We start from the raw sequence: 22957 nt of genomic DNA, 5'->3' as shown, positions 1-22957 counted from the left end.
CATCTTGAACTTGCTGTCTTTTGTGGCCACCTCTGTGTCCCTCACAACGATGTCTCCCTCCAGCTTGGCACCCGGAGCCTGAATGTCCACCTCCACACTGGGCAGCGACACCTGCATGTCGGGGACGGTCACCTTCCCTTTGGCGTCCTTCAGGTCAACTTTGGGCCCCTTGATGTCCACCTTGGGGCCCTTGAAGTCTACTTTGGGCATCTTCATGCTGGGCATCTGCACCTGGGGCATGTGGCCCTTGAATGTGGCCCCTTCTGCTTTGCCCTTCACTTCTCCAAGCTTCACTTCTCCCTCGGGGACGGTCACCTCCCCTTTGGCGCCCTTCAGGTCGAGTTTGGGCCCCTTGATGTCCACCTGGGGGCCCTTGAAGTCTACCTTCGGCATCTTCATGCTGGGCAGGTGAACCCCAGGCAGGTGCCCTTTGAGTCCAACTCCAGAGGCGCGTCCTTCGAGCTCTCCCTCAGGCAGGTGACCCTCCGGTAGCTTCACTCCCAGCTCGCCTGTCTTGATGTCCACGTCGGCAGAAGGCAAGTCAATACTGAGGTCACTGGTCTTGATGTCAGTCTGGATGGAGGGTAGGGACACGTCTGCCTCAGCCTTTGGCAGGGTCACGTCCACTGAGGCCTCAATGGACTTGCCTGGCCCAGAAGTACCGAAGGAAGGCATCTTAAACTTGGGCATCTTGAACTTGCTGTCTTTTGTGGCCACCTCTGTGTCCCCCACAACGATGTCTCCCTCCAGCTTGGCGCCCGGAGCCTGAATGTCCACCTCCACACTGGGCAGCGACACCTCCATGTCGGGGACGGTCACCTTCCCTTTGGCGCCCTTCAGGTCGAGTTTGGGCCCCTTGATGTCGACCTGGGGGCCCTTGAAGTCTACTTTGGGCATCTTCATGCTGGGCATCTGCACCTGGGGCATGTGGCCCTTAAACGTGTCCCCTTCTGCTTTGCCCTTCACTTCTCCAAGCTTCACTTCTCCCTCGGGGACGGTCACCTCCGCTTTGGCGCCCTTCAGGTCGAGTTTGGGCCCCTTGATGTCCACCTTGGGGCCCTTGAAGTCTACTTTAGGCATCTTCATGCTGGGCAGGTGAACCCCAGGCAGGTGCCCTCTGAGTCCAACTCCAGAGGCGGGTCCCTCGAGCTCTCCCTCAGGCAGGTGACCCTCCGGTAGCTTCACTCCCAGCTCGCCTGTCTTGATGTCCATGTCGGCAGAAGGCAAGTCAATACTGAGGTCACTGGTCTTGATGTCAGTCTGGATGGAGGGCAAGGACACGTCCACTGAGGCCTCAATGGACTTGCCTGGCCCAGACGTACCGAAGGAAGGCATCTTGAACTTGGGCATCTTGAACTTGCTGTCTTTTGTGGCCACCTCTGTGTCCCCCACAACGATGTCTCCCTCCAGCTTGGCACCCGGAGCCTGAATGTCCACGTCCACACTGGGCAGCGACACCTCCATGTCGGGGACGGTCACCTCCGCTTTGGCGCCCTGCAGGTCGAGTTTGGGCCCCTTGATGTCCACCTGGGGGCCCTTGAAGTCTACTTTGGGCATCTTCATGCTGGGCATCTGCACCTGGGGCATGTGGCCCTTGAATGTGGCCCCTTCTGCTTTGCCCTTCACTTCTCCAAGCTTCACTTCTCCCTCGGGGACGGTCACCTCCGCTTTGGCGCCCTTCAGGTCGAGTTTGGGCCCCTTGATGTCCACCTGGGGGCCCTTGAAGTCTACTTTAGGCATCTTCATGCTGGGCAGGTGAACCCCAGGCAGGTGCCCTTTGAGTCCAACTCCAGAGGCGGGTCCCTCGAGCTCTCCCTCAGGCAGGTGACCCTCCGGGAGCTTCACTCCCAGCTCGCCTGTCTTGATGTCCACGTCGGCAGAAGGCAAGTCAATACTGAGGTCACTGGTCTTGATGTCAGTCTGGATGGAGGGCAGGGTCACGTCTACTGAGGCCTCAATGGACTTGCCTGGCCCAGATGTACCGAAGGAAGGCATCTTGAACTTGGGCATCTTGAACTTGCTGTCTTTTGTGGACACCTCTATGTCGCCCACAACAATGTCTCCCTCCAGCTTGGCGCCCGGAGCCTGAATGTCCACGTCCACACTGGGCAGCGACACCTCCATGTCGGGGACGGTCACCTTACCTTTGGCGTCTTTCAGGTCAACTTTGGGCCCCTTGATGTCCACCTTGGGGCCCTTGAAGTCTACCTTCGGCATCTTCATGCTGGGCAGGTGAACCCCAGGCAGGTGCCCTCTGAGTCCAACTCCAGAGGCGCGTCCCTCGAGCTCTCCCTCAGGCAGGTGACCCTCCGGTAGCTTCACTCCCAGCTCGCCTGTCTTGATGTCCACGTCGGCAGAAGGCAAGTCAATACTGAGGTCACTGGTCTTGATGTCAGTCTGGATGGAGGGTAGGGACACGTCTGCCTCAGCCTTTGGCAGGGTCACGTCTACTGAGGCCTCAATGGACTTGCCTAGCCCAGACGTACCGAAGGAAGGCATCTTAAACTTGGGCATCTTGAACTTGCTGTCTTTTGTGGCCACCTCTGTGTCCCCCACAACGATGTCTCCCTCCACCTTGGCGCCCGGAGCCTGAATGTCCACGTCCACACTGGGCAGCGACACCTCCATGTCGGGGACGGTCACCTTCCCTTTGGCGTCCTTCAGGTCAAGTTTGGGCCCCTTGATGTCCACCTGGGGGCCCTTGAAGTCTACTTTGGGCATCTTCATGCTGGGCATCTGCACCTGGGGCATGTGGCCCTTAAACGTGGCCCCTTCTGCTTTGCCCTTCACTTCTCCAAGCTTCACTTCTCCCTCAGGGACAATTACCTCCCCTTTGGCGCCCTTCAGGTCGAGTTTGGGCCCCTTGATGTCCACCTGGGGGCCCTTGAAGTCTACTTTGGGCATCTTCATGCTGGGCATCTGCACCTGGGGCATGTGGCCCTTAAACGTGGCCCCTTCTGCTTTGCCCTTCACTTCTCCAAGCTTCACTTCTCCCTCGGGGACGGTCACTTTACCTTTGGCGTCTTTCAGGTCAACTTTGGGCCCCTTGATGTCCACCTGGGGGCCCTTGAAGTCTACTTTGGGCATCTTCATGCTGGGCAGGTGAACCCCAGGCAGGTGCCCTCTGAGTCCAACTCCAGAGGCGCGTCCCTTGAGCTCTCCCTCAGGCAGGTGACCCTCCGGTAGCTTCACTCCCAGCTCGCCTGACTTGATGTCCATGTCGGCAGAAGGCAAGTCAATACTGAGGTCACTGGTCTTGATGTCAGTCTGGATGGAGGGCATGGTCACGTCTACTGAGGCCTCAATGGACTTGCCTGGCCCAGACGTACCAAAGGAAGGCATCTTGAACTTGGGCATCTTGAACTTGCTGTCCTTGGTGGCCACATGCTTGCCCCCTAGGACGATATCACCTTGCAGCTGGTCCTCTCCTGCCTGGAGTCCCATCTCCACGCTGGGAAGTGACACCTCCATGTCCCGGGCTGTCCTCTCTGCTTTGGCGTCCTTCAGGTCAACTTTGGGCCCCTTAATGTCCACCTGGGGGCCCTGGAAGTCGACTTTGGGCATCTTCATGCTGGGCATCTGCACCTTGGGCATGTGGCCTTTGAACCTGGCTCCTTCTGCTTTGCCCTTCATGTCTCCCAGGGTCACCTCTCCATCAGGGAGGGCCACCTCCATCTCTCCCCCAGGGAGCTGGAGATCAGCAGATGACAGTTGGACGCTGCCCTCTGCGACTCCAGTCTCACCTGGGAAGGAAGGCAGGGTCATCTTCCCTGTGGCCTTGGGCAGTGGCATGTCCACGGATGTTCCCCAGTCCTTGCTCGGTGCAGATGTGGCGAACGAAGGCATTTTGAACTTGGGCATCTTGAATTTGCTCTCCTTGGCGGTCACTTCTTTATCCCCCAGGATGATGTCACCCTCAAGTGTGGGTGCTGGTGCCTGAATGTCCTCCACGCTGGGCAGTGACACCTCCATGTCAGCGACGGTCACCTCCCCTTTGGCGCCCTTCAGGTCCAGTTTGGGCCCCTTGATGTCCACCTGGGGGCCCTGGAAGTCGACTTGGGGCATCTTCATGCTGGGCATCTGCACCTGGGGCAGGTGGCCTTTGAACCTGGCTCCTCCTGCTTTGCCCTTCATCTCTCCCAGGGTCACCTCTCCCTCGGGGACGGCCACCTGCAACTCTCCCCCAGGGAGCTCGAGGTCAGCAGATGGCACGTGGAGGCTACCCCCTCGGACGTGCATCTCACCTTCCAGGGAGGGAAGTCTCGCCTCCCCTGTCGACTTGGTCTCGGGCATGTCCACGGACGTCCCCCAATTTGTCTCTGGCCTCGATACCCCGAAGGATGGCATCTTGAACTTGGGTATCTTGAACTTCCCATCCCAGGTGGCCACCTCCTTGTCCCTCAGGACAATGTCTCCCTCCACCACTGGGCCTGGAGCCTGGATGCTCGCCTCCACACCGGGCAGCGACACCTCCATGTCGGGGACGGTCACCTCCCCTTTGGCGCCTTTCAGGTCGAGTTTGGGCCCCTTGATGTCCACCTGGGGGCCCTTGAAGTCTACTTTGGGCATCTTCATGCTGGGCATCTGAACCCCAGGCAGGTGCCCTCTGAGTCCAACTCCAGAGGCGGGTCCCTCGAGCTCTCCCTCAGGCAGGTGACCCTCCGGGAGCTTCACTCCCAGCTCGCCTGTCTTGATGTCCACGTCGGCAGAAGGCAAGTCAATACTGAGGTCACTGGTCTTGAGGTCAGCCTGGATGGAGGGCAGGGACACGTCCCCCGAGGCCTCCGTGGCTGCCCCTGAGGTGCAGAAGGAAGGCATCCTGAACTTGGGCATCTTGAACTTGCTGTCGTGGGCGACCACCTCCTTGTCCCCGAGGCCGGGGCTGCCCTCCGGCTTTGCCCCCCGGCCCCTCTCTGCTGCGGTCCTTGCGGGCTGCCTCAGGGCTCTGCGCTCTTTCCCGTCCGCGTCCTCCGGGTCCGTCTGCAAATGGACAGCCGTGAGTGTCTGTGTCCCTGGGTCTCTCTGTCTGCTTCCTGTCCCTGTGTCCCTGCCCTTGGCTTTGCCTCCTCGGCGGACCATTCCTCTCCTCCTCCCTGCCCCCCACGTCGCTGTCCCCACTTTTGCTGTCCTCTCTGAGTCCTGCCCGGCCCCTCTCTGCTCTGGCATCCTCCCCGTGTGGGCCGTGCGCTGTGGGGACTCTGTCCCCTGGGGTGTCTGGGCCCTGGTCCCCCTCCTCCGTGGCCGCAGCGGCCGGCTGCTCCTGCCTGGGCCCCGGCTCACGGGCCTCCATTCCTGCTTCGGTGCCCAGCTCTTTTCCTTTGGAAAAGCTGAAGGTGGGCGTCTGTCGGTGTGTTCGGGCCTGGCACTCGGCTGGTGGGACCCTGGGCGGCCTCACCCGCAGGGTGTTCCAGGGATAACCTGGCCATGCCCGTGTCCAGCCTCCGCCTCCCTCCCCGTGGCCCGCCCCACCTCATCCGGGGGCTGGGCCCACCCCAGCTGCCCCCTGGGGCACCCTCTCCCCCTGGCCCTTCCCCGCCTGTCTTCTTTCGGCGTCTGCCCGTCCCTCCCTCCATGCTCAGAACAGGTGTCCCCTCCGGGGTCTCTGCTGCCCTGCCCTCCGTGCTGGCCTGTGCCACAGCCCTCGTGTCCTGTCGGCTGTCACCCCAGGACCCTGCCTCCGCAAGGCGGGGGGTCTGGACCGTCCCGCCTCGGGCCCCTCTGCCTCGGCGCCCCCCCCCCCCCCCCGGCGATGGTCCCTTCCCGGAGCCCACCTTGAACCTCAGGTTCAGGAACCTCCTTCTCCGCTGGCTGCCGGCCCCTGCCATCCGCTCCCGCTCCTCCGCCAGGAACTGGGCCTCCGTGTCCGAGCTCGTGGGGGACCCGTCGGGGGCCTGGCCCCCCTCGTAGGCCTCGGAGGAGCTGTGCGACCTCCGGGGCCCTCGCTGGCTCCTTGTGGCTTGGAATTTGGGCCAGGACAGCCTCTCCCGCTGGGCCCGCCGGCCGCGGCCTCCCCTGGACTTGGCGATGAGCCGCTCTTGGTCCCCGTCTCTCTCCAGCGTCTTCACGGGCGTGTCTGTGCCCCCCTCGGCGACATCTTCGTCCTGAAACGCAGGGAGAGGAGCCTGTTGGAGCCGGGACAAGCAGTCCGTGGCCTGGGCTCAGGGCCCCCCGCCTCCCCGCCCCCCCCCCCCCCCCGGCCTCCCTGGGGTCACGGCGGGCTCACCTGGGTCCCCATGTGCTTTGGGGTGTGCTGAGCGGTGCTGGAGGCCCAGTCCTCGGCCCCTGCGGCTGGGAGCTTCCGTTTGATCTTGAACTGGACCTTGTACGGCTCTGAGTACTGGAGGATTTTGAGAGCATCCTCATAGTTAATGTGGTCAAAGAAGACGGTTGCGCTGAGCAGCTGATCCCCTAGACAGAGACAGAGTCGTCATGGCCATAGCTCCCAGGTTTGTCCTTCCTGGGACGGAGGGGCCTGGATGGGTGTGGAGGGGCCTGCAGGGGTGCGGAGGGGTGTGGAGGGGCCTGCAGGGGTGCGGAGGGGCCTGCAGAGGTGTGGGAGGGCCTGCAGGGGTGTGGGAGGGCCTGCAGGGGTGAGGAGGGGTGTGGGAGGGCCTGGATGGGTGTGGAGGGCCTGGATGGGTGTGGAGGGCCTGCAGGGGTGTGGAGGGCCTGCAGGGGTGTGGAGGGGCCTGTGGGGGTGTGGAGGGGTGTGGGAGGGCCTGCAGGGGTGTGGAGGGCCTGCAGGGGTGTGGAGGGGCCTGTGGGGGTGTGGAGGGGTGTGGGAGGGCCTGCAGGGGTGCGGAGGGCCTGCAGGGGTGCGGAGGGGCCTGCAGGGGTGTGGAGGGGTGTGGTGCACGAGAGGGAGTCGCCACATGCCCAGCCCTTCCCTCCATGGAGCCCTGTGCGGGCAGGCGTCGTCCCCCCCCACACCCCGACCCCAACCGTCACAGGGGAGAGAGCCCAGCATAGGGGTGACATCCTGAGCTCCGGGCTGGCCTGGCCCCCTGCAGACCCGCCCATCCTGCTGGGGAGCAGGGGAGCAGGGACGCGACCAGGGCACCTTCTCTCAGGCTGAAGAGCTTGGCAGCCGAGGAGCCCTTCAGCACTTGCTTGACAAAGATGCCCTGGTCCCCGCCGCCCGTGACGCTGTAGCCGCTGGCGCCGGCCTCCACCTCGGTCTTCAGGGTCACCTCGGTCGCCTCCTGCATGGACGGAGCAGAGCACACGGGGCCGGGGTGAGCGCGTGCCGTCCTGCGCCGGGCCCAGAGCCGGGGCTGCCTCCTCGGGACAGAGCCCAGTCCTGCCCACCTCCAGCGCAGAGGGCACGGGCAGGCACCGCCAGGCGGGCCTGGGTTGCTGTGGCCCAGTTTTGCAGGAAGCCAGCTGCAGCCGCCTGGGGGGCATGGCCTCCTCCTGTCCCCGCCCCCACCCGCCAGGACTCAGGGGCAGCCCCAGGGGCTTGGGGAGCAAAGGGGAGGGGCTTCTGCTCCCAGCTGTCAGAGCCTTCACGGCCCCTCAGTCATTGTTCACCGGCTGTGAGCTCTGGTCGCCAGTGAGGCCGCTGGTGCTCAAACGGCCAGGGTCACAAATGCCTGGCCTGGGGCTGCAGGACTGCCCGGGACCCCATGACAGACAGGCGGCCTCAGGGCAGTGCCCCTCCTCTCCGGGAGCCCACGGAACCCAGCACCTTCCGCAGCCTGTGCAGCAGCCCCACCCGCACGCGGCTGAGCAGGGAGGTGTGTGCACCCAGGTCCCCGGCCCGCAGCCTGGCCCAGCCCCTGGAGCCCCGACCCCAGGCCTGACGGGGTGCACGCCCAGCTCCCCGCACCGCTCCTCCTGCTCTGCCTGGGCCTCTGCTGGCCGCCCTCCCCACGGGGTCAGAGGCAGCCTGTGAGCAGAAGGTGATCTGGGGCTGTGGGTGTTAGGCCTGGAGCCCTGTGGGGGATCCACCTCCCTGACCCCCCCCCCCGCCCCCGTTCCCACCAGACCCACCTCCGAACGGCTCATCCTGGAAAACGTCCGTGAGTCCCCGGAATCCCGCTTCCACCAGGACCTCCGTCGCCCGGAGGAGCCTGGCCTGCTCTGCGTGTCTTCCTACGGCCACAGACAGGGTCACCCTCCTGCCCCGCCCGGGGACCGAGTGACCTGGGGAGGCAGGAACCCCCGGGCGGGGCTGCCTGCAGAGGGGGCTCAGGGCCGCGGCTGTGGGACACCACCTGTCTCCTCCCCTGCCGCCCACAGGAGCATGAGGTCTGCTCCTCACACACATGCACATACATGCACATACGGGCACACATGCATACATATACATAAATGTGCGTGCACACACATATATGTACACACGTGTGCACACACCTCCTTGACCAGCTGAAGGGAGGGGTGGGGGCAGAGAGGGCAGCCGATCAGGCACAGCCGAGACCCTGGGCGGGGGCGGGGCGGCGGGGCTGGGCAGACACGCCTGTGAGCTGCCCGTTCAGGGCGATGCGGGAGGAGAGGCGGCCACGGGCCCCGCCGGAGCCTTCCCTCAGCCCGGGGTCTCCGTCCAGCGGCCTTACCCGGCGTCCGAAGCCGCTGCCTTCAGTCGCGCACTCGTAGACAGGCGAGGAGCCCTGTGGCCGGGGCCGGATGGTCTCCTCCCCGGGCCCTTCAGTCACCTGGTGGGGGGGGGGGAGAGTGGGGTTACCTCCGCCGGGCCCTGCCCAGGCCCAGGGAAGGGGTGCGGAGGGCAGTGTCCCCGGGGCCTCACGTACAGAGCGGTCCTCCTCGGTGTCCGCGTCCGGATCCTCGGCCTGCAGCTGCCGTCCAGACACTGCGGAGAGAGGCTGGGTCAGTGAGCCTGCGGGGGAGGGGGGGGTGCGGGGCGGGGCAGGCGGGCACCTGGCGGTGGGGCCCGGGGAGCAGGTGTACATCCAGGGGGGGTCGCCCCGTCCTGGACGCTGAGTCCGAGATCACAGGCGGGCGGGGCAGGGAGCCAGAATGCACGGAGCTCAGACAACGCGACAGACTTCACAGGTGTCTCCAAGGAAGTGGCTAAACCAACTCATCCCAGCCCCAGGGGAAGCCGAGCAGCGCAGGATGCAGCCGGCAAGGCCCGGCGTTGGGCGGAAACCGCGGCAGGCAGGGGCCGCGGCCGGAGCGGAGCAGGGCCGGCCTGTCTCCGGCCCACAGGCCTCAGGGCAGCTGCACATCTGCTCGGGAGGCGGACGGGCAGCTGGCAGAGGCTGAGGGGGCGGAGGAGGGCCTGTGTAACACTTCCAGCAATAAAGATTTAAAACAATAAAATGAGAATAAAGTGATCGAGAACGGACTGGAAACCTGAAAAATAAAATAAAATTGTCCAGAACGCTAAGGGAAACATGCTAAAGGATTCCTGGGAAATGGACGGCATCCGTGAAGGGAGCCGGTCATAAAGAAACAGAAATTATAAAAAACAAAAACCCCGCGGACAGCCCTGGCGTTGAAAATTCACTCCGGGATCGGACAGCAGAGCGAGGGGCCAGAAGCCCTGGCCGTGCGCTCATTGGTTCGAGCGTCAGCCCCTGAACCCAAGGGCCTCGGGTTCGATTCCGGACAAGGGCACGTTCCTGGGTTGCAGGCTCGATCCCCGGCCCAGGTGGGGGTGCGTGTGCGAGGCAACCCATCGATGTGTCTCTCTCACATTGATGTTTCTCTCCCTCCCTCTCCCTCCCTCCCTTCCACTCTCTCTAAAAGGTAATGGGAAAATATCCTTGGGTGAGGATTAACAAAAAAAATTAATAAACACATCATGCGAACCATAAGCCCATTAGAAACAGAGGCTAACAGCCCTGGCCGGCTTGGCTCAGTGGATAGAGCGTCAGCCTGAGGACTGAAGGGTCCCAGGTTTGATTCCGGCCAAGGGCACGTGCCTGGGTTGCGGGCTCGATCCCCAGTAGGGGGCGTTCAGGAGGCAGCCGATCCATGATTCTCTCTCGTTGATGTCTCTCTCTCTTCCTCTCCCTTCCTCTCTGAAATCAATAAAGAAATATATGTTTAAGAAAGAAAAGAAAAAAAGGCTAATAGTGGAAGTAAAACGGAATACGAATAACATCCTACCTAATAAAATAGTAATATGCAAATTGACCGCACCCTCGCTACGCCCAAGCCACGCCCACCAGCCAATCAGGGTGAGTATGCAAATTGCCCAACAAAGATGGCGGTTAATTTGCATACGCTGAGGGAGGGAGGAGTGAAGACTGAAGACAACTTAGAAGGAAGACGGAGGAAAAGCTGAAAGCAAGATGGCTGCCAGAGGGAAAGCCCGGGCGGGGCGGGGCGGGGAGGGGCGGAGTGGGGCGGGTGGCAGAGGCGGGCGGGTGCAGGCGCGGCAGGTGCAGGCACAGCGGCCGCAACAGCGGCAGCAGCAGCAGCGCATGCGGCTGCAGCGGCCACTTGCAGGATTTTTCCTGCAAATGGGCTACTAGTCTATAATAATAAAAGCATAATATGCTAATTAGACCAGATGTCCTTCCAGACGACCTTCCAGATGAAGCAGGGGCTGCGAGGGAAGCCCGGGTCCCAGGTGCCAGAGGGAAGCCGGTGCCGGCAGCCAGGGAAGGAAGGCCTATTCTTGCACGAATTTCGTGCATCGGGCCTCTAGTATTACATATAAACATATAGGATGTATACATAGTATGTATGTTACTGTGTGATTATGTACGTAAATATGTTAATTAATCCTAAAAACCAGGTACGGAAAGAGGAGCGGAGAATGGATGGGATAAAATAGGGAGCAATTAGCAAGACAGTAGGATTTAAACCAACCATATTAACAATTACGTTAAACCTAGGGAGTTTAAGAGTTGAGACAAAAGGTAGAGATTGTCAGATGAGATAAAGAAGCAAGACCTAGCTGTAAGCTAGAACTAAATATATACAGGTAGATAGGCCGTTTTACAGTGGAACCACAGGAAAACAAGAATAAAAAATAAGGTAAAACCAAAGAAGTTATGTGCACATCTAGTGCCATGGAGAATTATACTTCATAATGATAGAGAGGGGGTAATTCATCCAAAAATCATAATAAACTGTCAGTCTGCGACCTCGGGGCGTCCCAGGTGCGAATGGCCCGTGTGGGCGGAGCAGCAGGGACCACGGGAAGGGCGGCCCCTCGAGGGGCGGGTGTTGGTGTGATTGGCAGGGCGGGGACAGCAGACGGTGGAAGGATGGGGCGGGTGAGGCGCGTCCCATGGCCGTGCCCAGCGTGGGCCGACCGGCGGCCACACCTCCAACACGCACCTGATCTGTGTACACCTGCCCGGAGTCTAGAACACGGATGCACCAGACGGGACGAGGTCGGCATCGGTAGTCCTCGGGCAAATGCGAATTCAGACCGAGGGAACAGACAAAACCCCAGGAGCAGGCAGACAGGCAGACAGACAGACAGCAGGCGGCGGGAGATGGCAGGTCCTTCAGGAGCCGGGACCCCCCCCCACCGCCCGCCTGGCACCCACGTCGGCCACAGGAAGTGTGCGCCTCCCGCGAGAGGCAGAGCCGAGGGCCTGGTTTCACCATCAGGCCCGGGCCGGTGGCTCAGTGGGTAGAGCGCCGGCCGTCGGATGGAAGGGCCCCGGGCCCCTTTGAGGTCAGGGGCACGGACTGGGTTGCAGGCTCCTCCCCGGCCGGGCCCTGGTCGGGGTGCGTGCAGGAGGCAGCCCATCGGTGTTTCTCCCTGTCTCTCCCTCTCCCTCCCGCTCTCTCTGAAAACCAATGGAAAACATCCTCGCGGAGGATTTACAACAACAAACACAAAACCAATCCACTTCGTGGAAACGGCTCCGGGCGCGAACAGTCCTGAACCAGGACCCGAGCGGCCGGAAAGCCAGCTGAAGCCGTAAGGGGCTTCTCTGAGTCACAGGGCACCTCCGAGGGGGTGAAGGTCAAGCCGTCCCTGGGCGAAGAGACAATAGTTTACCAGCCCCCCGCCCCCCCCCCACACCCTCCCCCAGTGCGCAGGGAGCTGCACCCCAAAGGGAGAGACGCGGCAAAACCGAAAAACGGGCAGAACACTGAGCCGGCCCCTCACAGAGCCGTCCAGGGGCAGCAGTGGGAGGGGGAGCTCGGGGAGGGTCAGCTGGCCCAGGAGGGGCTCAGCACCCCCAGGACTCAGACACGCCCATTCGCTGTGAGCAGGGGCGCCCGCTGCAGGCGGGGGGGGGGGGGGCTCCCCGCGCTGGGGGAGCGGCAGCCTCTAACTGACGGACGCTCCGGCAGCCGTTTAAGCAAACAGCACTCCCTGCACCATGGAAGTGGAGAGAGGAACCTGCACGCGTGACGCCGACCCACCGACCATCTGAAAGCCGCGGCCCGGGAGACGCACCGGTCTGTGCTGACTCAGCCCTCAAACCCGGCCCCCATCCCTCCACTCTGCCCCCCCAAACCCACTAAGCTCCCGCCAGCCCTGAGCACGCCGCTGGGGATTGGGGGGCGGGGGGCTGTCGCTCCAGAGCAGACGGGAGGCCGGTGCTGGGGGGGGGGCGAGTTTGGCAGCGGCTCCCTGGCCCATTGGCTGATGACCCTGAGCGAGCCTGTCCCCTCTGAGCCTCCATTTCCCTGGCACTGTCCCAGGCCACCCTGGCCACGGGGGGGGGGGGGGGGGGAGCTGGGAAGCAATGGGGAGCGGGGAGCTCGGGGAGCAGAGCGAGTCCTGGACCCCATTCTGGCCTAGTCGGGGAGGGGTGGGAACTGGGCCCCATCCTGCGGAGCCTGCCCGCCCCCCAGCAGCCGATCCCAGGCTCTCCCCTCACCCGCCCCCACGGAGAGTGAGCGGGCAGGCGATGAGGGAACTGAGGCTGCAGAGGGGAAGCCGCCTGCCCAGGGCCGGCCAGCAGGGGGGCCCGCTGGGCTGGCAGAGGGTGGGCGGTCTGGGAGGGCTCGCAGCCCAGAAACCCGCCCCCCCGCGGCGTGGCGCAGCCTCCGCGGCCTGACTCTGAGTCACAACAAAACAAGCCGTGACCGCCTCCTGCGCAGGCGGCCTGGCAGGCGTCCGGGTCCCGAGGGGGCGGCGCCCGCACCGACCTGGGAGAGGCCCTGGGACCCCGGGCAGGGGGCGGCCCCGGCCAGCGGGGCTTCGGGCTGGGCGCCGTGCGGGGGGCGCCCCGTGCAGGGGGCACCGTGGTGGGAGGGCCCCTGGGAAGCTGTCCCCCAGATCTGCTCCGGGAGCATCGTGGGCGACAAGGGCCGGAGGGCGGTGTTGACAGCGGGAGGCGGGCACACCCGGCTGGGAAGCTGAGGGGGGAGGCTCCTGCCCCACGCGGCCGGGTCCACCCTCAGGCCACCCCCTCGCGGGCCCTCCGCCGAGCCCTCTGCACGGGCAGGGAGCGGGCTGGGCCAGTGTGGGGTGGCCAGGCTGCAGGTTCAAGCTCTGGGTCCCTCTGCGCCCCTGAGGGAGAGCCGGCCGCCCAGGGCACCCACAGGAAGGAGGCAATGCTGGCTGCCCGGCGAGGCCACGTGCCAGGCCCCACAGCCCTGCGGAGGGCGAGGAGGGCGCCCAGGCCCCGAGCATCTCACTGCCGTCCCTTCCTGAGGGCGCCACCCCTCCGCCCCCAGCGCAGGGCACCCCATCAGCTGCCCGGCCGGGCCAGGCCCCACCCGCAGCCCAAAGTCAGACACTGGAGACGCGGCCCAGCAGTCCCCTCAGACAGTGAGGGTCACTATAAGGTCACCAGAGCCCCCTGCACAGGGAGGGTGTGGAGGTGGCACGCCCCTCCCCCCTCCTCATGGCGCAGGCCCCGCCCGGCTGGTGCTCCGCCATCCAGCCCGCCCCCACCCTCTGCCGCCTCAGACGCCACCTGATCAGGCCGTAAACAATCCAGGGAGGAGGCCCTGGACTTGGGGTGCATGGAGGTGGGCACCCCTATAGCCCAAAAGCTGCAGTCCCAGGAATTGGAATCCTTGGGCAGGGGTCCCAGGAGGGGGCTGGAGGGGGCAGCCCCCCCACAGCACCCCAGCAGCGCCCAGGTGGTGGCCTGCGGGCGGCTGTGTTGCTTAAACAAAACCCCCGTTTGCATCCAGCCCCTGGCCCAGCACCGGCCTCCAGGGGGGCCAGGTGTGGGGGCGCATTTGCATGTTCCCGGGGCAACGGCGGGCGTGAGACCTGCTGGGAGGAGGGCTGCCAAGGGGGCCCCAGGTGGCCTGAGAGGTCCGGGGGGGGGCGGGGGGGGGGGAGAGGGGTGGACAAGTGTGTTTGGGCCTAGGACCCTGCTTCGAGCTCCGGCGCACCGTACCCCCCGTGGGCTCACCCCGGGACCCGGCCCCCCTCGTCCGGGAGCTGCGCGAGGACAGTGCTGGGCTGACGGTCATGAGACCTTCAGACCCGGGCGGCACCCCTCCCGCTGTCTCTCGAGATAACTGTGGCCAGGAGGTGCCCCCGGGCTCCAGGGGGGCCGGGACCAGCCTGGGTCCCCGAGATCTGGGGGGGCTCGTGCCTCCCCGCTCCAGCCCTCTCAGCGGCCCCTGTGGTCAGCCACCCCATCAGGGCTCACAGGGGACCCTTTCCACGGCACCCCTCAAAGCTCCCTGCTAGCCCTGACCGGTGTGGCTCAGTGGATAGAGCGTCGGCCTGCGGACTGAGGGGTCCCAGGTTCGATTCTGGTCAAGGGCATGTACCTTGGTTGTGGGCACATCCCCAGTATGTGCAGGAGGCAGCTGATCGATGTTTCTCTCTCATCGATGTTTCTAACTCTCTATCCCTCTCCCTTCCTCTCTGTAAAAAATCAATAAATATATATTTTTTTTAAAGAAAGCTCCCTGCTACCTCCCGGTCAGCGAGGCTTGGAGCCCCCCAAGCCACACGGCTGCACCTGTGCCCCAACCTTCCCAGCCGCCGCCCCAGCCCGGGCTCCCCCCACCCTCAGCTTCTCACCTGTTTCCTCTGCCAGCGCACAGGCCCGCGGCCATCACTCCCGCCCCGCAGCTCCCGGCCCCCGGCACTGGCTCAGCCGGCACCAGAGCAGGCACACAGTCGGTGCCTAATAAACGCTACAGCAGGGAGTGATGCGCGGAGCGGGGAAGGAGCGGGCAGACCTCCCGGACCGAGCAGGGCCCTGCCCAGCCTGAGGGTGCAGCCAAGCTCCGGGGCCTGAGAGGAAGCAGGTGGGCTCAGCGCGTCTCCCGCGGTAACTGGGGAAACTGAGGCACGGGGCGGGCAGGCGGCCCCCAACTCCACGGGCCCAACGGCCAAAAGGAGTGGCCCCCCCGATGGGACAGGGGGCAGAGCCTGCCTCTCTCGGGCTGAGAGGCCAGCCCCCAGGTGCCCAGCACAGGGTGCCCTGACGGTGGCTGACCCCGCGGCCCCAGGCCCCCCCCCCGACCCCCCCATAACCTTCAGGTAAGCAGGCGGCTGCCTGAACGCCCTCCACAAACTCTAGGGTCCCCAGATGCCAAACAAGTTCAGGAAACCCCCCCGCCCAGGTCACATGGTCCAACTTTGGGGGTGCCCCTCCAACAGCAGCGGGGGAGGCAGGGGCAGGGTGGGACGGGGCACAGCTGCAGCCACTTACCCAGCCCACGTCCTCTCGGCCGGCCCAGGAGTGAAGCTCCCGCCGCCCGCCCGTGGCTCGCCCAGCTGCCCTCCTGGGCCCCTCCCTCCGCGGCCCCTCCCTCAGGCCTCCTCCCTGGCACGAGGGAGGGGGCCGCCCCTTCCAGGCCGCTCTGTGTCTGAGAGTGGGGACCCGCCCCTCCCCCAGCCCCCAGCCCGAGCAGCTGACTGGGGAAGGAAACACCGCCCAGCCCGGCGTGGGGATGTGAGTCACTGCACCCACGGCCCAGCCCAAGCCAGGCCAGTTCTGCCCGCCCGGCCCGGCCCGGCCCACTCCTGCTGTGCCGCCAGACCCGCGTGTCAGAGGGGACCCTTCAGACAGGCCACACACAGCCCTCTGCCTCAGTCTCCCTGTCGGTGCCCTTCCAGGAGGGACCGCAGCCGGGCACCGATCCTGCTCCATCTGGGGCCCCAGGCTGCGGAGACCCCTGCCACCCAGGCCAGCGGGGCTGGACACGCCCGCCCACGGGGCCGGGGGAGTGGCCTGGGCCTGCCGCCCCCCCCCCCCCGCCCGCCCCGGAGGGCAGCCTGACCCCTCCGGCCCTCTCAGCCCAAGCTCAGCAGCCCCGCCACTCAGAGCTTTGGGGGGCGGGGAGCAGGCATCGGGGGGCACCTTCACACCCCCACCCAGGCACCTGCAGATACGTGGTGGCTGGGAACACACACCCCAAGTCTGAGGACCCAGGTCCCCAGGGGTCCGACAGAGACCTGCCACCTGTCACCCCCCCGCCGCCCCCCCGCTGCCGTCCTCGGGACCAGCCCACACCCGGGAAAGCCTCCTCCCAGCTCCGGAGCCCTGGCAGGCGGCCGGTGCAGGCCCGGGCAGGAGGGCGGACGGCCCACAGCCCTCCGTCTGCCGCGTGCAGGGCCGTCCGCCCTCGCCCAGGCCTGCAGGTGGGCCCGCGGCTGGGGCGCTGCCCCCCGAAAGCAGGTCGCAGCAGGCCGAGCCGCGGGCGGGGGAGCGAGTGGCCAGGCCCAGCCCTGCAGGGAGGGCAGTGGTGGCTGCAGGCCGGGGGGCCCTGGGCGGCTGGGGTCCCCAGGCACAAAAGCAGCTGCTGGAGAGGGGCCCCCACCCGGACGCAAGGAGCCGGGAGCAGTGGGAGGTGGGGCGACGGGCAGAGAAGGCCCGGCTCCTCCGAGGGCTCCCCGAGAAAGCTCCAGCCCCCGGGCAGGGAGCCGGGTGGGCAGACGAGACGGGTCAGAGGCCCTGGGGAGTGCCACCCTGGCCCCTGCACCCCAACACCTTAACAGCCACAAACAACTTTACTGCCGGTGAGAGGACACCCCTCCCAGCCCCACGCTCTCACCGGGGAGCTCCCGGTTTACAGCCTGACACCCCACCAGACCCTCACCGCCCCGGGGCAGGTCGGGGTGCTGGCTGAGTGGGAGGGGGCTGGCAGGGGGCAGGGTCGCCGCACCCCCTCCTCAGCCTCCGTCTCCTGAACCCCACGTCCTCCTTGACCTCAGCCCCTGCACCTTGGGGTCACCTTTGTCAGGCCCCCACCTGGGAAGCTGAGGGCGGCACCTCCAGCCCTAATGCTCTGGGGCCTGCGAGCTGGGCCCCTCCCTGAGCCCAGGCCCGGTTCCCCCACCACAGGCCCCCCCTGACTCAGGCCTGTGCTCATGCCGCTGCCTGGGCCTGAGGCGCCCTCCAGCTCGGACCGGACTCCCCCCACCCCGGGCCCCGCCCCCGGGGGCAGCACCAGCAGCCCGGCCCAGGCTGTGCACCGCGGCTCCCAGATGGACTGGCGGGAGGTGGGGGTGGGAGACGCGGCTGCACAGGCCGGGAACCCTGGGCAGGGAGGGAGGGTCAGGCTGGGAGCACGGGGCTCAGGGTCAAGACCACCGTGACCTTGTAGAGGCTCAAGCCGGGGGCTGCCCTCACCGCTGCCCCCGCTGGCTCCAGTCCTGCAGGGACACGCCGGCCCCGACCCCTGGCTCCCCGCGGCCAGGCCCGGCGGGCAGGTGGGAGCTGCAGTGTGCGGGCCTGAGCCCCACTGCCCAGCCAGTGCCCTGCCCGGCGCTGCAGCCCGGCCCCTGCAGACGGCCCTCGGAAGGCGCTGCGGGCGGGAGGGCAGGGCCGGGGCAGCTGATAGTGAATCAGCTGGCAAGGCGGCCGGGACTGAGCGTGCCATTCTCAGGGGATGTGTCACGAGGCGCCCTCGGGTGCGGGCACCACCCAGGAGCAAGGCCTGCTGGGAAGGGGGTGCCCCGGAGGGTCCTACAGCCAGGCCCCGTGAGGCCACCCTCGTCCCGCCCCCGAGGGTCCAGCAAGGCCCGCGGAGCTCGGGAAACGGGGGTCCGGCAGGGCCGAGGCTGGGTGGGAGGGGCAGATTCCAGAGGACGTGGTCGGACCCACGCACAGCTCCCAGCGGCCAGTGGGCCTGAGCCGCCCACCACCCGCGGTGCCCACGGGAGACGCGGACACCCCGGGGCCAGGCAGGATGCGGCTGGAGGACCCTCCCTGCACTCAGCAGCTCGAGGCCGGCCCCTCCCAGCCCCGGGCCGTGGGCCTGCCAGGCGCCCTCCCGTGGGGCTCCTGCAGGGCAGGGACCAGCGGTGGGGAGTGCGGGCCCAGGGGCGCTGCCTCCGCCCGCCCCACCTTCCAGCTCCGGGCCCAGATCCATTTTTCCATTTTAGAAAGTGCTCCTGCCATTAAATATTCATCCCAGCGAGGCCGCCTCTGGCTCCCGGCCCCTGGGCTTCCAAAAAAAGAAAAACACGGGGAGCCTGGAGGTGGGGGGGTGGGGGGGGAGGCCTGGCAGAGGCGCCCCCAAGGCTCTGACCCGGCACGGGTGGCAGCTGCCTTGGAGTGGAGCTGGGGGGTGGGGGTCAGGGAGGCAGCGGTGCACACTCCCCGTGTGCACACTCAGCCCGCTCTGGGCTCACCCCAGCCCCCCTCTCAGCCCTCAGCCCCCCATCTTCTCGTCCAGCCTCCCCCCTCCCCTCAGGACCTGCCCTGAACCCCTTTGGAGCAACCTGGTGCCCTCAAAAGAGCCCCCCCTGCTGACAGCCCGGCCCCTGCCCGCTCCCCTGAACCCCCACCCCACCCCACCCCACCCTGTTGGCCACCTGCCGCTCCCCCAGCTGACACTCTCCAGGCCTCCTGCAGTGCGGCTGTCGCCATCCTCCTCCGAGCAGCCCTCCCTGACTGCTCCTGCCCCCGAGGCTGCCTGACTCGCCTCTGCTGCATGGCCTCCAAGTGCGGGGCCTTTGGAATGCAGACAGACGCAGGCAGGCACCCCTCACATTAGCTCTGAGCGCAGGGTCGCCTCCTCCCAGGCACAGGACCAAGCTGGGAAGGTCTGGGTTTTTCAGCCCTGAGGTGGGTGGCAGGGCCTCACCCCGCCTGCCTGGGGCTCACCCCCAGGCCGAACCTAAAACACAGGGGCCTTCAGCAAAGGGCCGCCCGGAAGGAGGCAGAGAGGGTCAGAGCCTGAAGGAGAGTGGGTGGGCCCAGCAGTCAGGGGGCCTTCCTGGAAGAGGCGGCTCCTGGCTGGTCCAGGACAGAAGAGCTTGGACTGAGGGAGACGAGCCCACAGGGCATTCCTGCCGCAGGTCCACACGCCATGGGCCGGGGGGAGCGGGGGGGGGGGGGCACACACTGCCTGGGCCCCACCCCACCCCTTTCCCAGGACTTGGGGCACACGCCCAGCTGTCCCAGACCCAGGGGTGCTGTCAGGGCACAGCCATCCCCAGCAGCGGCTCTGAGGGTCCATCTCATTAAGGTGGCGGGAGGGCTGGGCGTGTGCCTCCTCCTCCATGCCCGCCCTGCCAGGCACACTTCTAGGCTGGAGAGGGGCACGCGAGGGCGCCCCTGCCCCGGTCATAGGTCACTGCGTAAAGCATGTGACATGGCCGCTCTGGGCCCTGCAGAGGCCAGAGAGCCTCCACGCTGCTCCGGGACTCTGCCTCGCTGCTCCGGGACTCAGTGTTCCCGTCTGCAAGATGGGGACACAGCCCTGCGCTAGTGTGGACGGCGCAAAGACTGTCCGCCCGGCTGCCCAGCTCTGCCTGACCTTGGCCGTGGCAGCTGTGGTCACTCCTGTTCACAGATGCGAGATCCAGCCTCCAGTCCTCCAGCCCAGGGCCGGGCAGGAGGGCGGGGCCACGGGGGCCCAGCACTGCACTGCCCTTGGGGAGGCCTTGACATTCCCAGAGCCACCCAGACCCCCTGCATGGTCAGCACTGCCCCTGGGGCCTCCCTGGCCCTCGTGGGAGCTTCTCCGGCCAAGCCAGGGGCTTTCAGGTGTGAGGCCGCAGGTCAGGGGGCTCCCTGTCGCCCAGCTGTCCAGACCCTGCTGTGCCTCTGGAAGGAGCCATGGCCCGGGAGAGGAAGGGGTGTGGCCACGGGAGCCATCGCAGGTGAGGGATTCCGTGTCCTGCGTGGGGGTGGCACAGGGCATTCTGGAATAGGGAAGGTCACCTGGGAGGGCGGTTTGGGATGTGGGGAGGGAGCTGGACCTGGTCTGGTGCTGGGAGGCTGGGCAGATCCCTGCTCGGGTATGTTCCCTGCACAGCCACCAGGGGGCAGCCTTTACACGCAGGCTGCAGGGGATATGGCTCTCTCCCCCTAGACCAGTGGTCGGCAAACTGTGGCTCACGAGCCACATGCGGCTCTTTGGCCCCTTGAGTGTGGCTCTTCCACAAAATACCAAGTGCGGGCGCGCACGTACGGTGCGATTGAAACTTCGTGGCCCATGCACAGAAGTCGGTTTTCTCCTCTCAAGAGAAATTTCAGTCGTTGGACTGTTGATATTTGGCTCTGTTGACTGATGAGTTTGCCGACCACTGCCCTAGACGTGGGACAGGGGTGCAGACCGGCCCTGCGTGGCTGGTGCAGGGGGCAGGCGTGGGTGAATGGAGAGACCAGGGGTGTGGTCCCTCCAAGCCCGCTAGGGAGGAATCTCCGCTGGAAAAGGCCTGGACCAACCCCCTGGGGCCTTATGGGGGGAGGGGGTGCAGGCTCCGCCTCTGTGTGCTGGGCACCCCCCTCTGATGCAGCAGGTCTCCCACCACTGCCCACGAGAGGCGCTGACCTCCACCCCTAAGAGCGGACGCCTCGCTGGCCGCCAGGAAGCCAGGGAACCACCAAGACCAAGCAGAGGATGAGGGCCTCCGACGGGGCGGGGCCCAGGCCTCTGAGAGGCAGGAGGCTGGCGAGATGGACCCTCGAGTCTGGGCGGAGGCAGAGCAACGCCCCCCCCGTGTCCTTCAGGCCCCCCGCCGCTCTCCCGCGATGTGCTGGATCCCCGGGGTGCGGGCCGGCCCGCCCTGGAGGAGGCGGCTGGGGGCTCTTGACCACAGTGGCTATTAGTCTCCCGCCGGCTCCCATCTGGGTGGGGGAGGCCCGCTCAGGAGGCCAGCTGGGCCTCAGAATCATCAGACAAATGGGGAACAGGAGGGGCCCCGGCAGGGCCTGCTGTGGCTGGAGGGGTGTGCCCAGGCCAGCGGCACCCCGTCCCCTGCACCAGCAGCGCCATCACGTCATTGATCTGCTTTCCCCACAGAGTGAGGTCCACCCTGCACCGACGCACCGAGCCCAGCCCCCGCGCCGGCAGCGGGCCAGGTGCCGGGTGTGGCCAGCCTGCCGCATCCCTGACCCGACCCGGGGCCGCATCCCTGACCCGGGGCCGCATCCCTGACCCGACCCGGGGCCGCATCCCCAACCCGGGGCGGGAGGACTGCCTCTGCCCCGCCCTCCCTGCAAGACGCCCTGGAGCCAGGCCCAGTGCCCGGCAGGCAGGTGACCGAGACCACCTGGTGCTCGTTCCGAGGACGAGGCCCAACACCCACCTTCCCTCGCCCAGCACTGTGGCCTGACCTCTGACCCCCTCAGGTCCCTCACCGAACCCCAGACCTCGGGTCCGTTCCTGCCACAGCCACCAGCCGCCCAGGGGCCCAGCCACAGAGGAGCCACCCCACGGACCCGGCCCAGCCAGCCTGGCAGTCCTGGACCGAGACCAACAGCTCTCAATCTCGCGCACCCCAGAAAGCACCCCCAAAACGGGTTCGACGGCAGGCCTGGTGGCCCATCGCCCTCACGCCCCGCTCACGCGTGCGGCATCTCCAGGGACAAGACAACTTCCCGGGGGGACGGCGGGGGACACGACAGAGAGACAGGTGTGGGCAGCGAGTGGGGAGAGGCAGGCGCCGCGGAGGAGGCGGTCAGATGGATGGGCGGCCGGAGAGCCAAGGGCGGGATGGGGGCGGGAGAGGCGGCACAGGTGGACGGCGAGGCCCCGGAGGAGGCAGGCAGAGGCCCGAGAGGCTCCCGAGACGCACGGACGCGCGCGGCACCGCGGGCCGGTCCCCGAGGCGCCCTCCCGCACCCGGCGCGGACCCCACCCGCCCCGGGGCGCGGGCTGCAGGCGGAGGGGCGCACCGCTGCCGGGGGCTCCGGGCCAGGCGGGCAGCACCACGTGGAAGCAGTCGCACATCGCGGCGGCCGGGCGGGGCGGCCGGCGGCCCGGCGCCTTCAGTCGCTGGTCCGGATCCGGCGCGCGAGCGGCTCAGCTCTGCGGCTCTGCGGCCGCGGACGGCCGGCCTCCGACTGCGGACCGAGCCCGCGCCCCGCGACCCCGCCACCGCCCGGCCCCGCCCCGGCCCCGCCCCTGCGAGCCAGTGGGGGCGGTGCCGCCGGCCTCATTCAGCCCATTGGCTGCGGGGGCACAGGCCCCGCCCCGTGGTGACCAGACCACGCCCCTTCCAGGGAGGCCCTCAGGCCCCGCCCCCATGCCCGCCCTCAGGCCCCGCCCACGTCGGGCCTCCCGCCGGACCCCGCCGGTCTCCGCTGCGGGCCAGCCCCGCCCTGGCTCGGCCCCGCCTGGCGCCCCGCCCCCACTTTCCGGCCCAGAGAGTTGCCTTGGACCCCGGAGCCGCCGTCTAACCGTCTAGTCCAGACGGGCATGTTCGTCACAGGCGGGTGCGGGCGCCCTGGGGGGCTGCAGGGAGGAGGCTGTGACTGGTGATCTGACCCCTGCCCTGGGGGCTCCGGATGCGCTCCCCCAGGTGGCGCGGTGCGGCCGAGGGGGGGGGGTCCTGGAAGGCCCGGGGCCCACAGTCTAGGGGCCACGCCCTCAGGAGGCGGGAACAGGCAGCAGAGCGGTGTGTGCGGAGGACGGTGACCGAGGCTGGCCCACCCGCTGGCAGGCCCGTGGGCGGGGGCAGTGGAGGCTGAGGAAAGACCACCCGCTGGGTGGGGTGCCAGTCTGGAGAGCTCCAGGGGGTGGGAGGAGGGGCGTCGGGCAGAGGGGAGCTGGTGAGGGCGGCAGGACAGTTGGGGGCCACGGTTGCTGTGCAGAGGGCGGCTCCCCTGGGGAAGTGGCCAGTGAGTGGGGAGCCCAGGGGAGGTGTCTCCATGGAGTCGGGGGTGAGCTGAGGCTCAGGCTGTGGCCGGGC

At 66.7% G+C, this 22957-nt stretch overlaps 1 protein-coding gene across 3 annotated transcripts in view; it reads right to left on the bottom strand.

Moving 5' to 3' along the window:
* The window catches only part of AHNAK2 (AHNAK nucleoprotein 2), a 35425-nt gene extending 13330 nt beyond the window's left edge, over window positions 1-22095 (bottom strand). For 2 of the 3 annotated variants that reach the window (XM_054715688.1, XM_054715689.1), the window contains exons 1-8: window positions 21942-22095; window positions 8751-8809; window positions 8556-8654; window positions 7993-8094; window positions 7061-7202; window positions 6224-6408; window positions 5772-6101; window positions 133-4980 (exon numbers count right to left, since the gene is read on the bottom strand). In XM_054715688.1, coding sequence (XP_054571663.1) covers window positions 133-4980; window positions 5772-6101; window positions 6224-6408; window positions 7061-7202; window positions 7993-8094; window positions 8556-8654; window positions 8751-8809; window positions 21942-21996 — 5820 coding nt within the window. In that variant the 5' untranslated portion in view covers window positions 21997-22095. Of the gene's footprint in view, window positions 1-132; window positions 4981-5771; window positions 6102-6223; window positions 6409-7060; window positions 7203-7992; window positions 8095-8555; window positions 8655-8750; window positions 8810-15518; window positions 15537-21941 lie in introns of those variants that run through there. The other variant, XM_054715690.1, reaches the window with a different exon arrangement.
* Window positions 22096-22957: the final 862 nt, after the last annotated feature.

Source organism: Eptesicus fuscus, chromosome 5 (genome assembly GCF_027574615.1).
Source record: "Eptesicus fuscus isolate TK198812 chromosome 5, DD_ASM_mEF_20220401, whole genome shotgun sequence".
In the NCBI taxonomy this organism is placed as follows: domain Eukaryota; kingdom Metazoa; phylum Chordata; class Mammalia; order Chiroptera; family Vespertilionidae; genus Eptesicus; species Eptesicus fuscus.
This window is presented reverse-complemented; position numbering and strand designations above follow the sequence as displayed.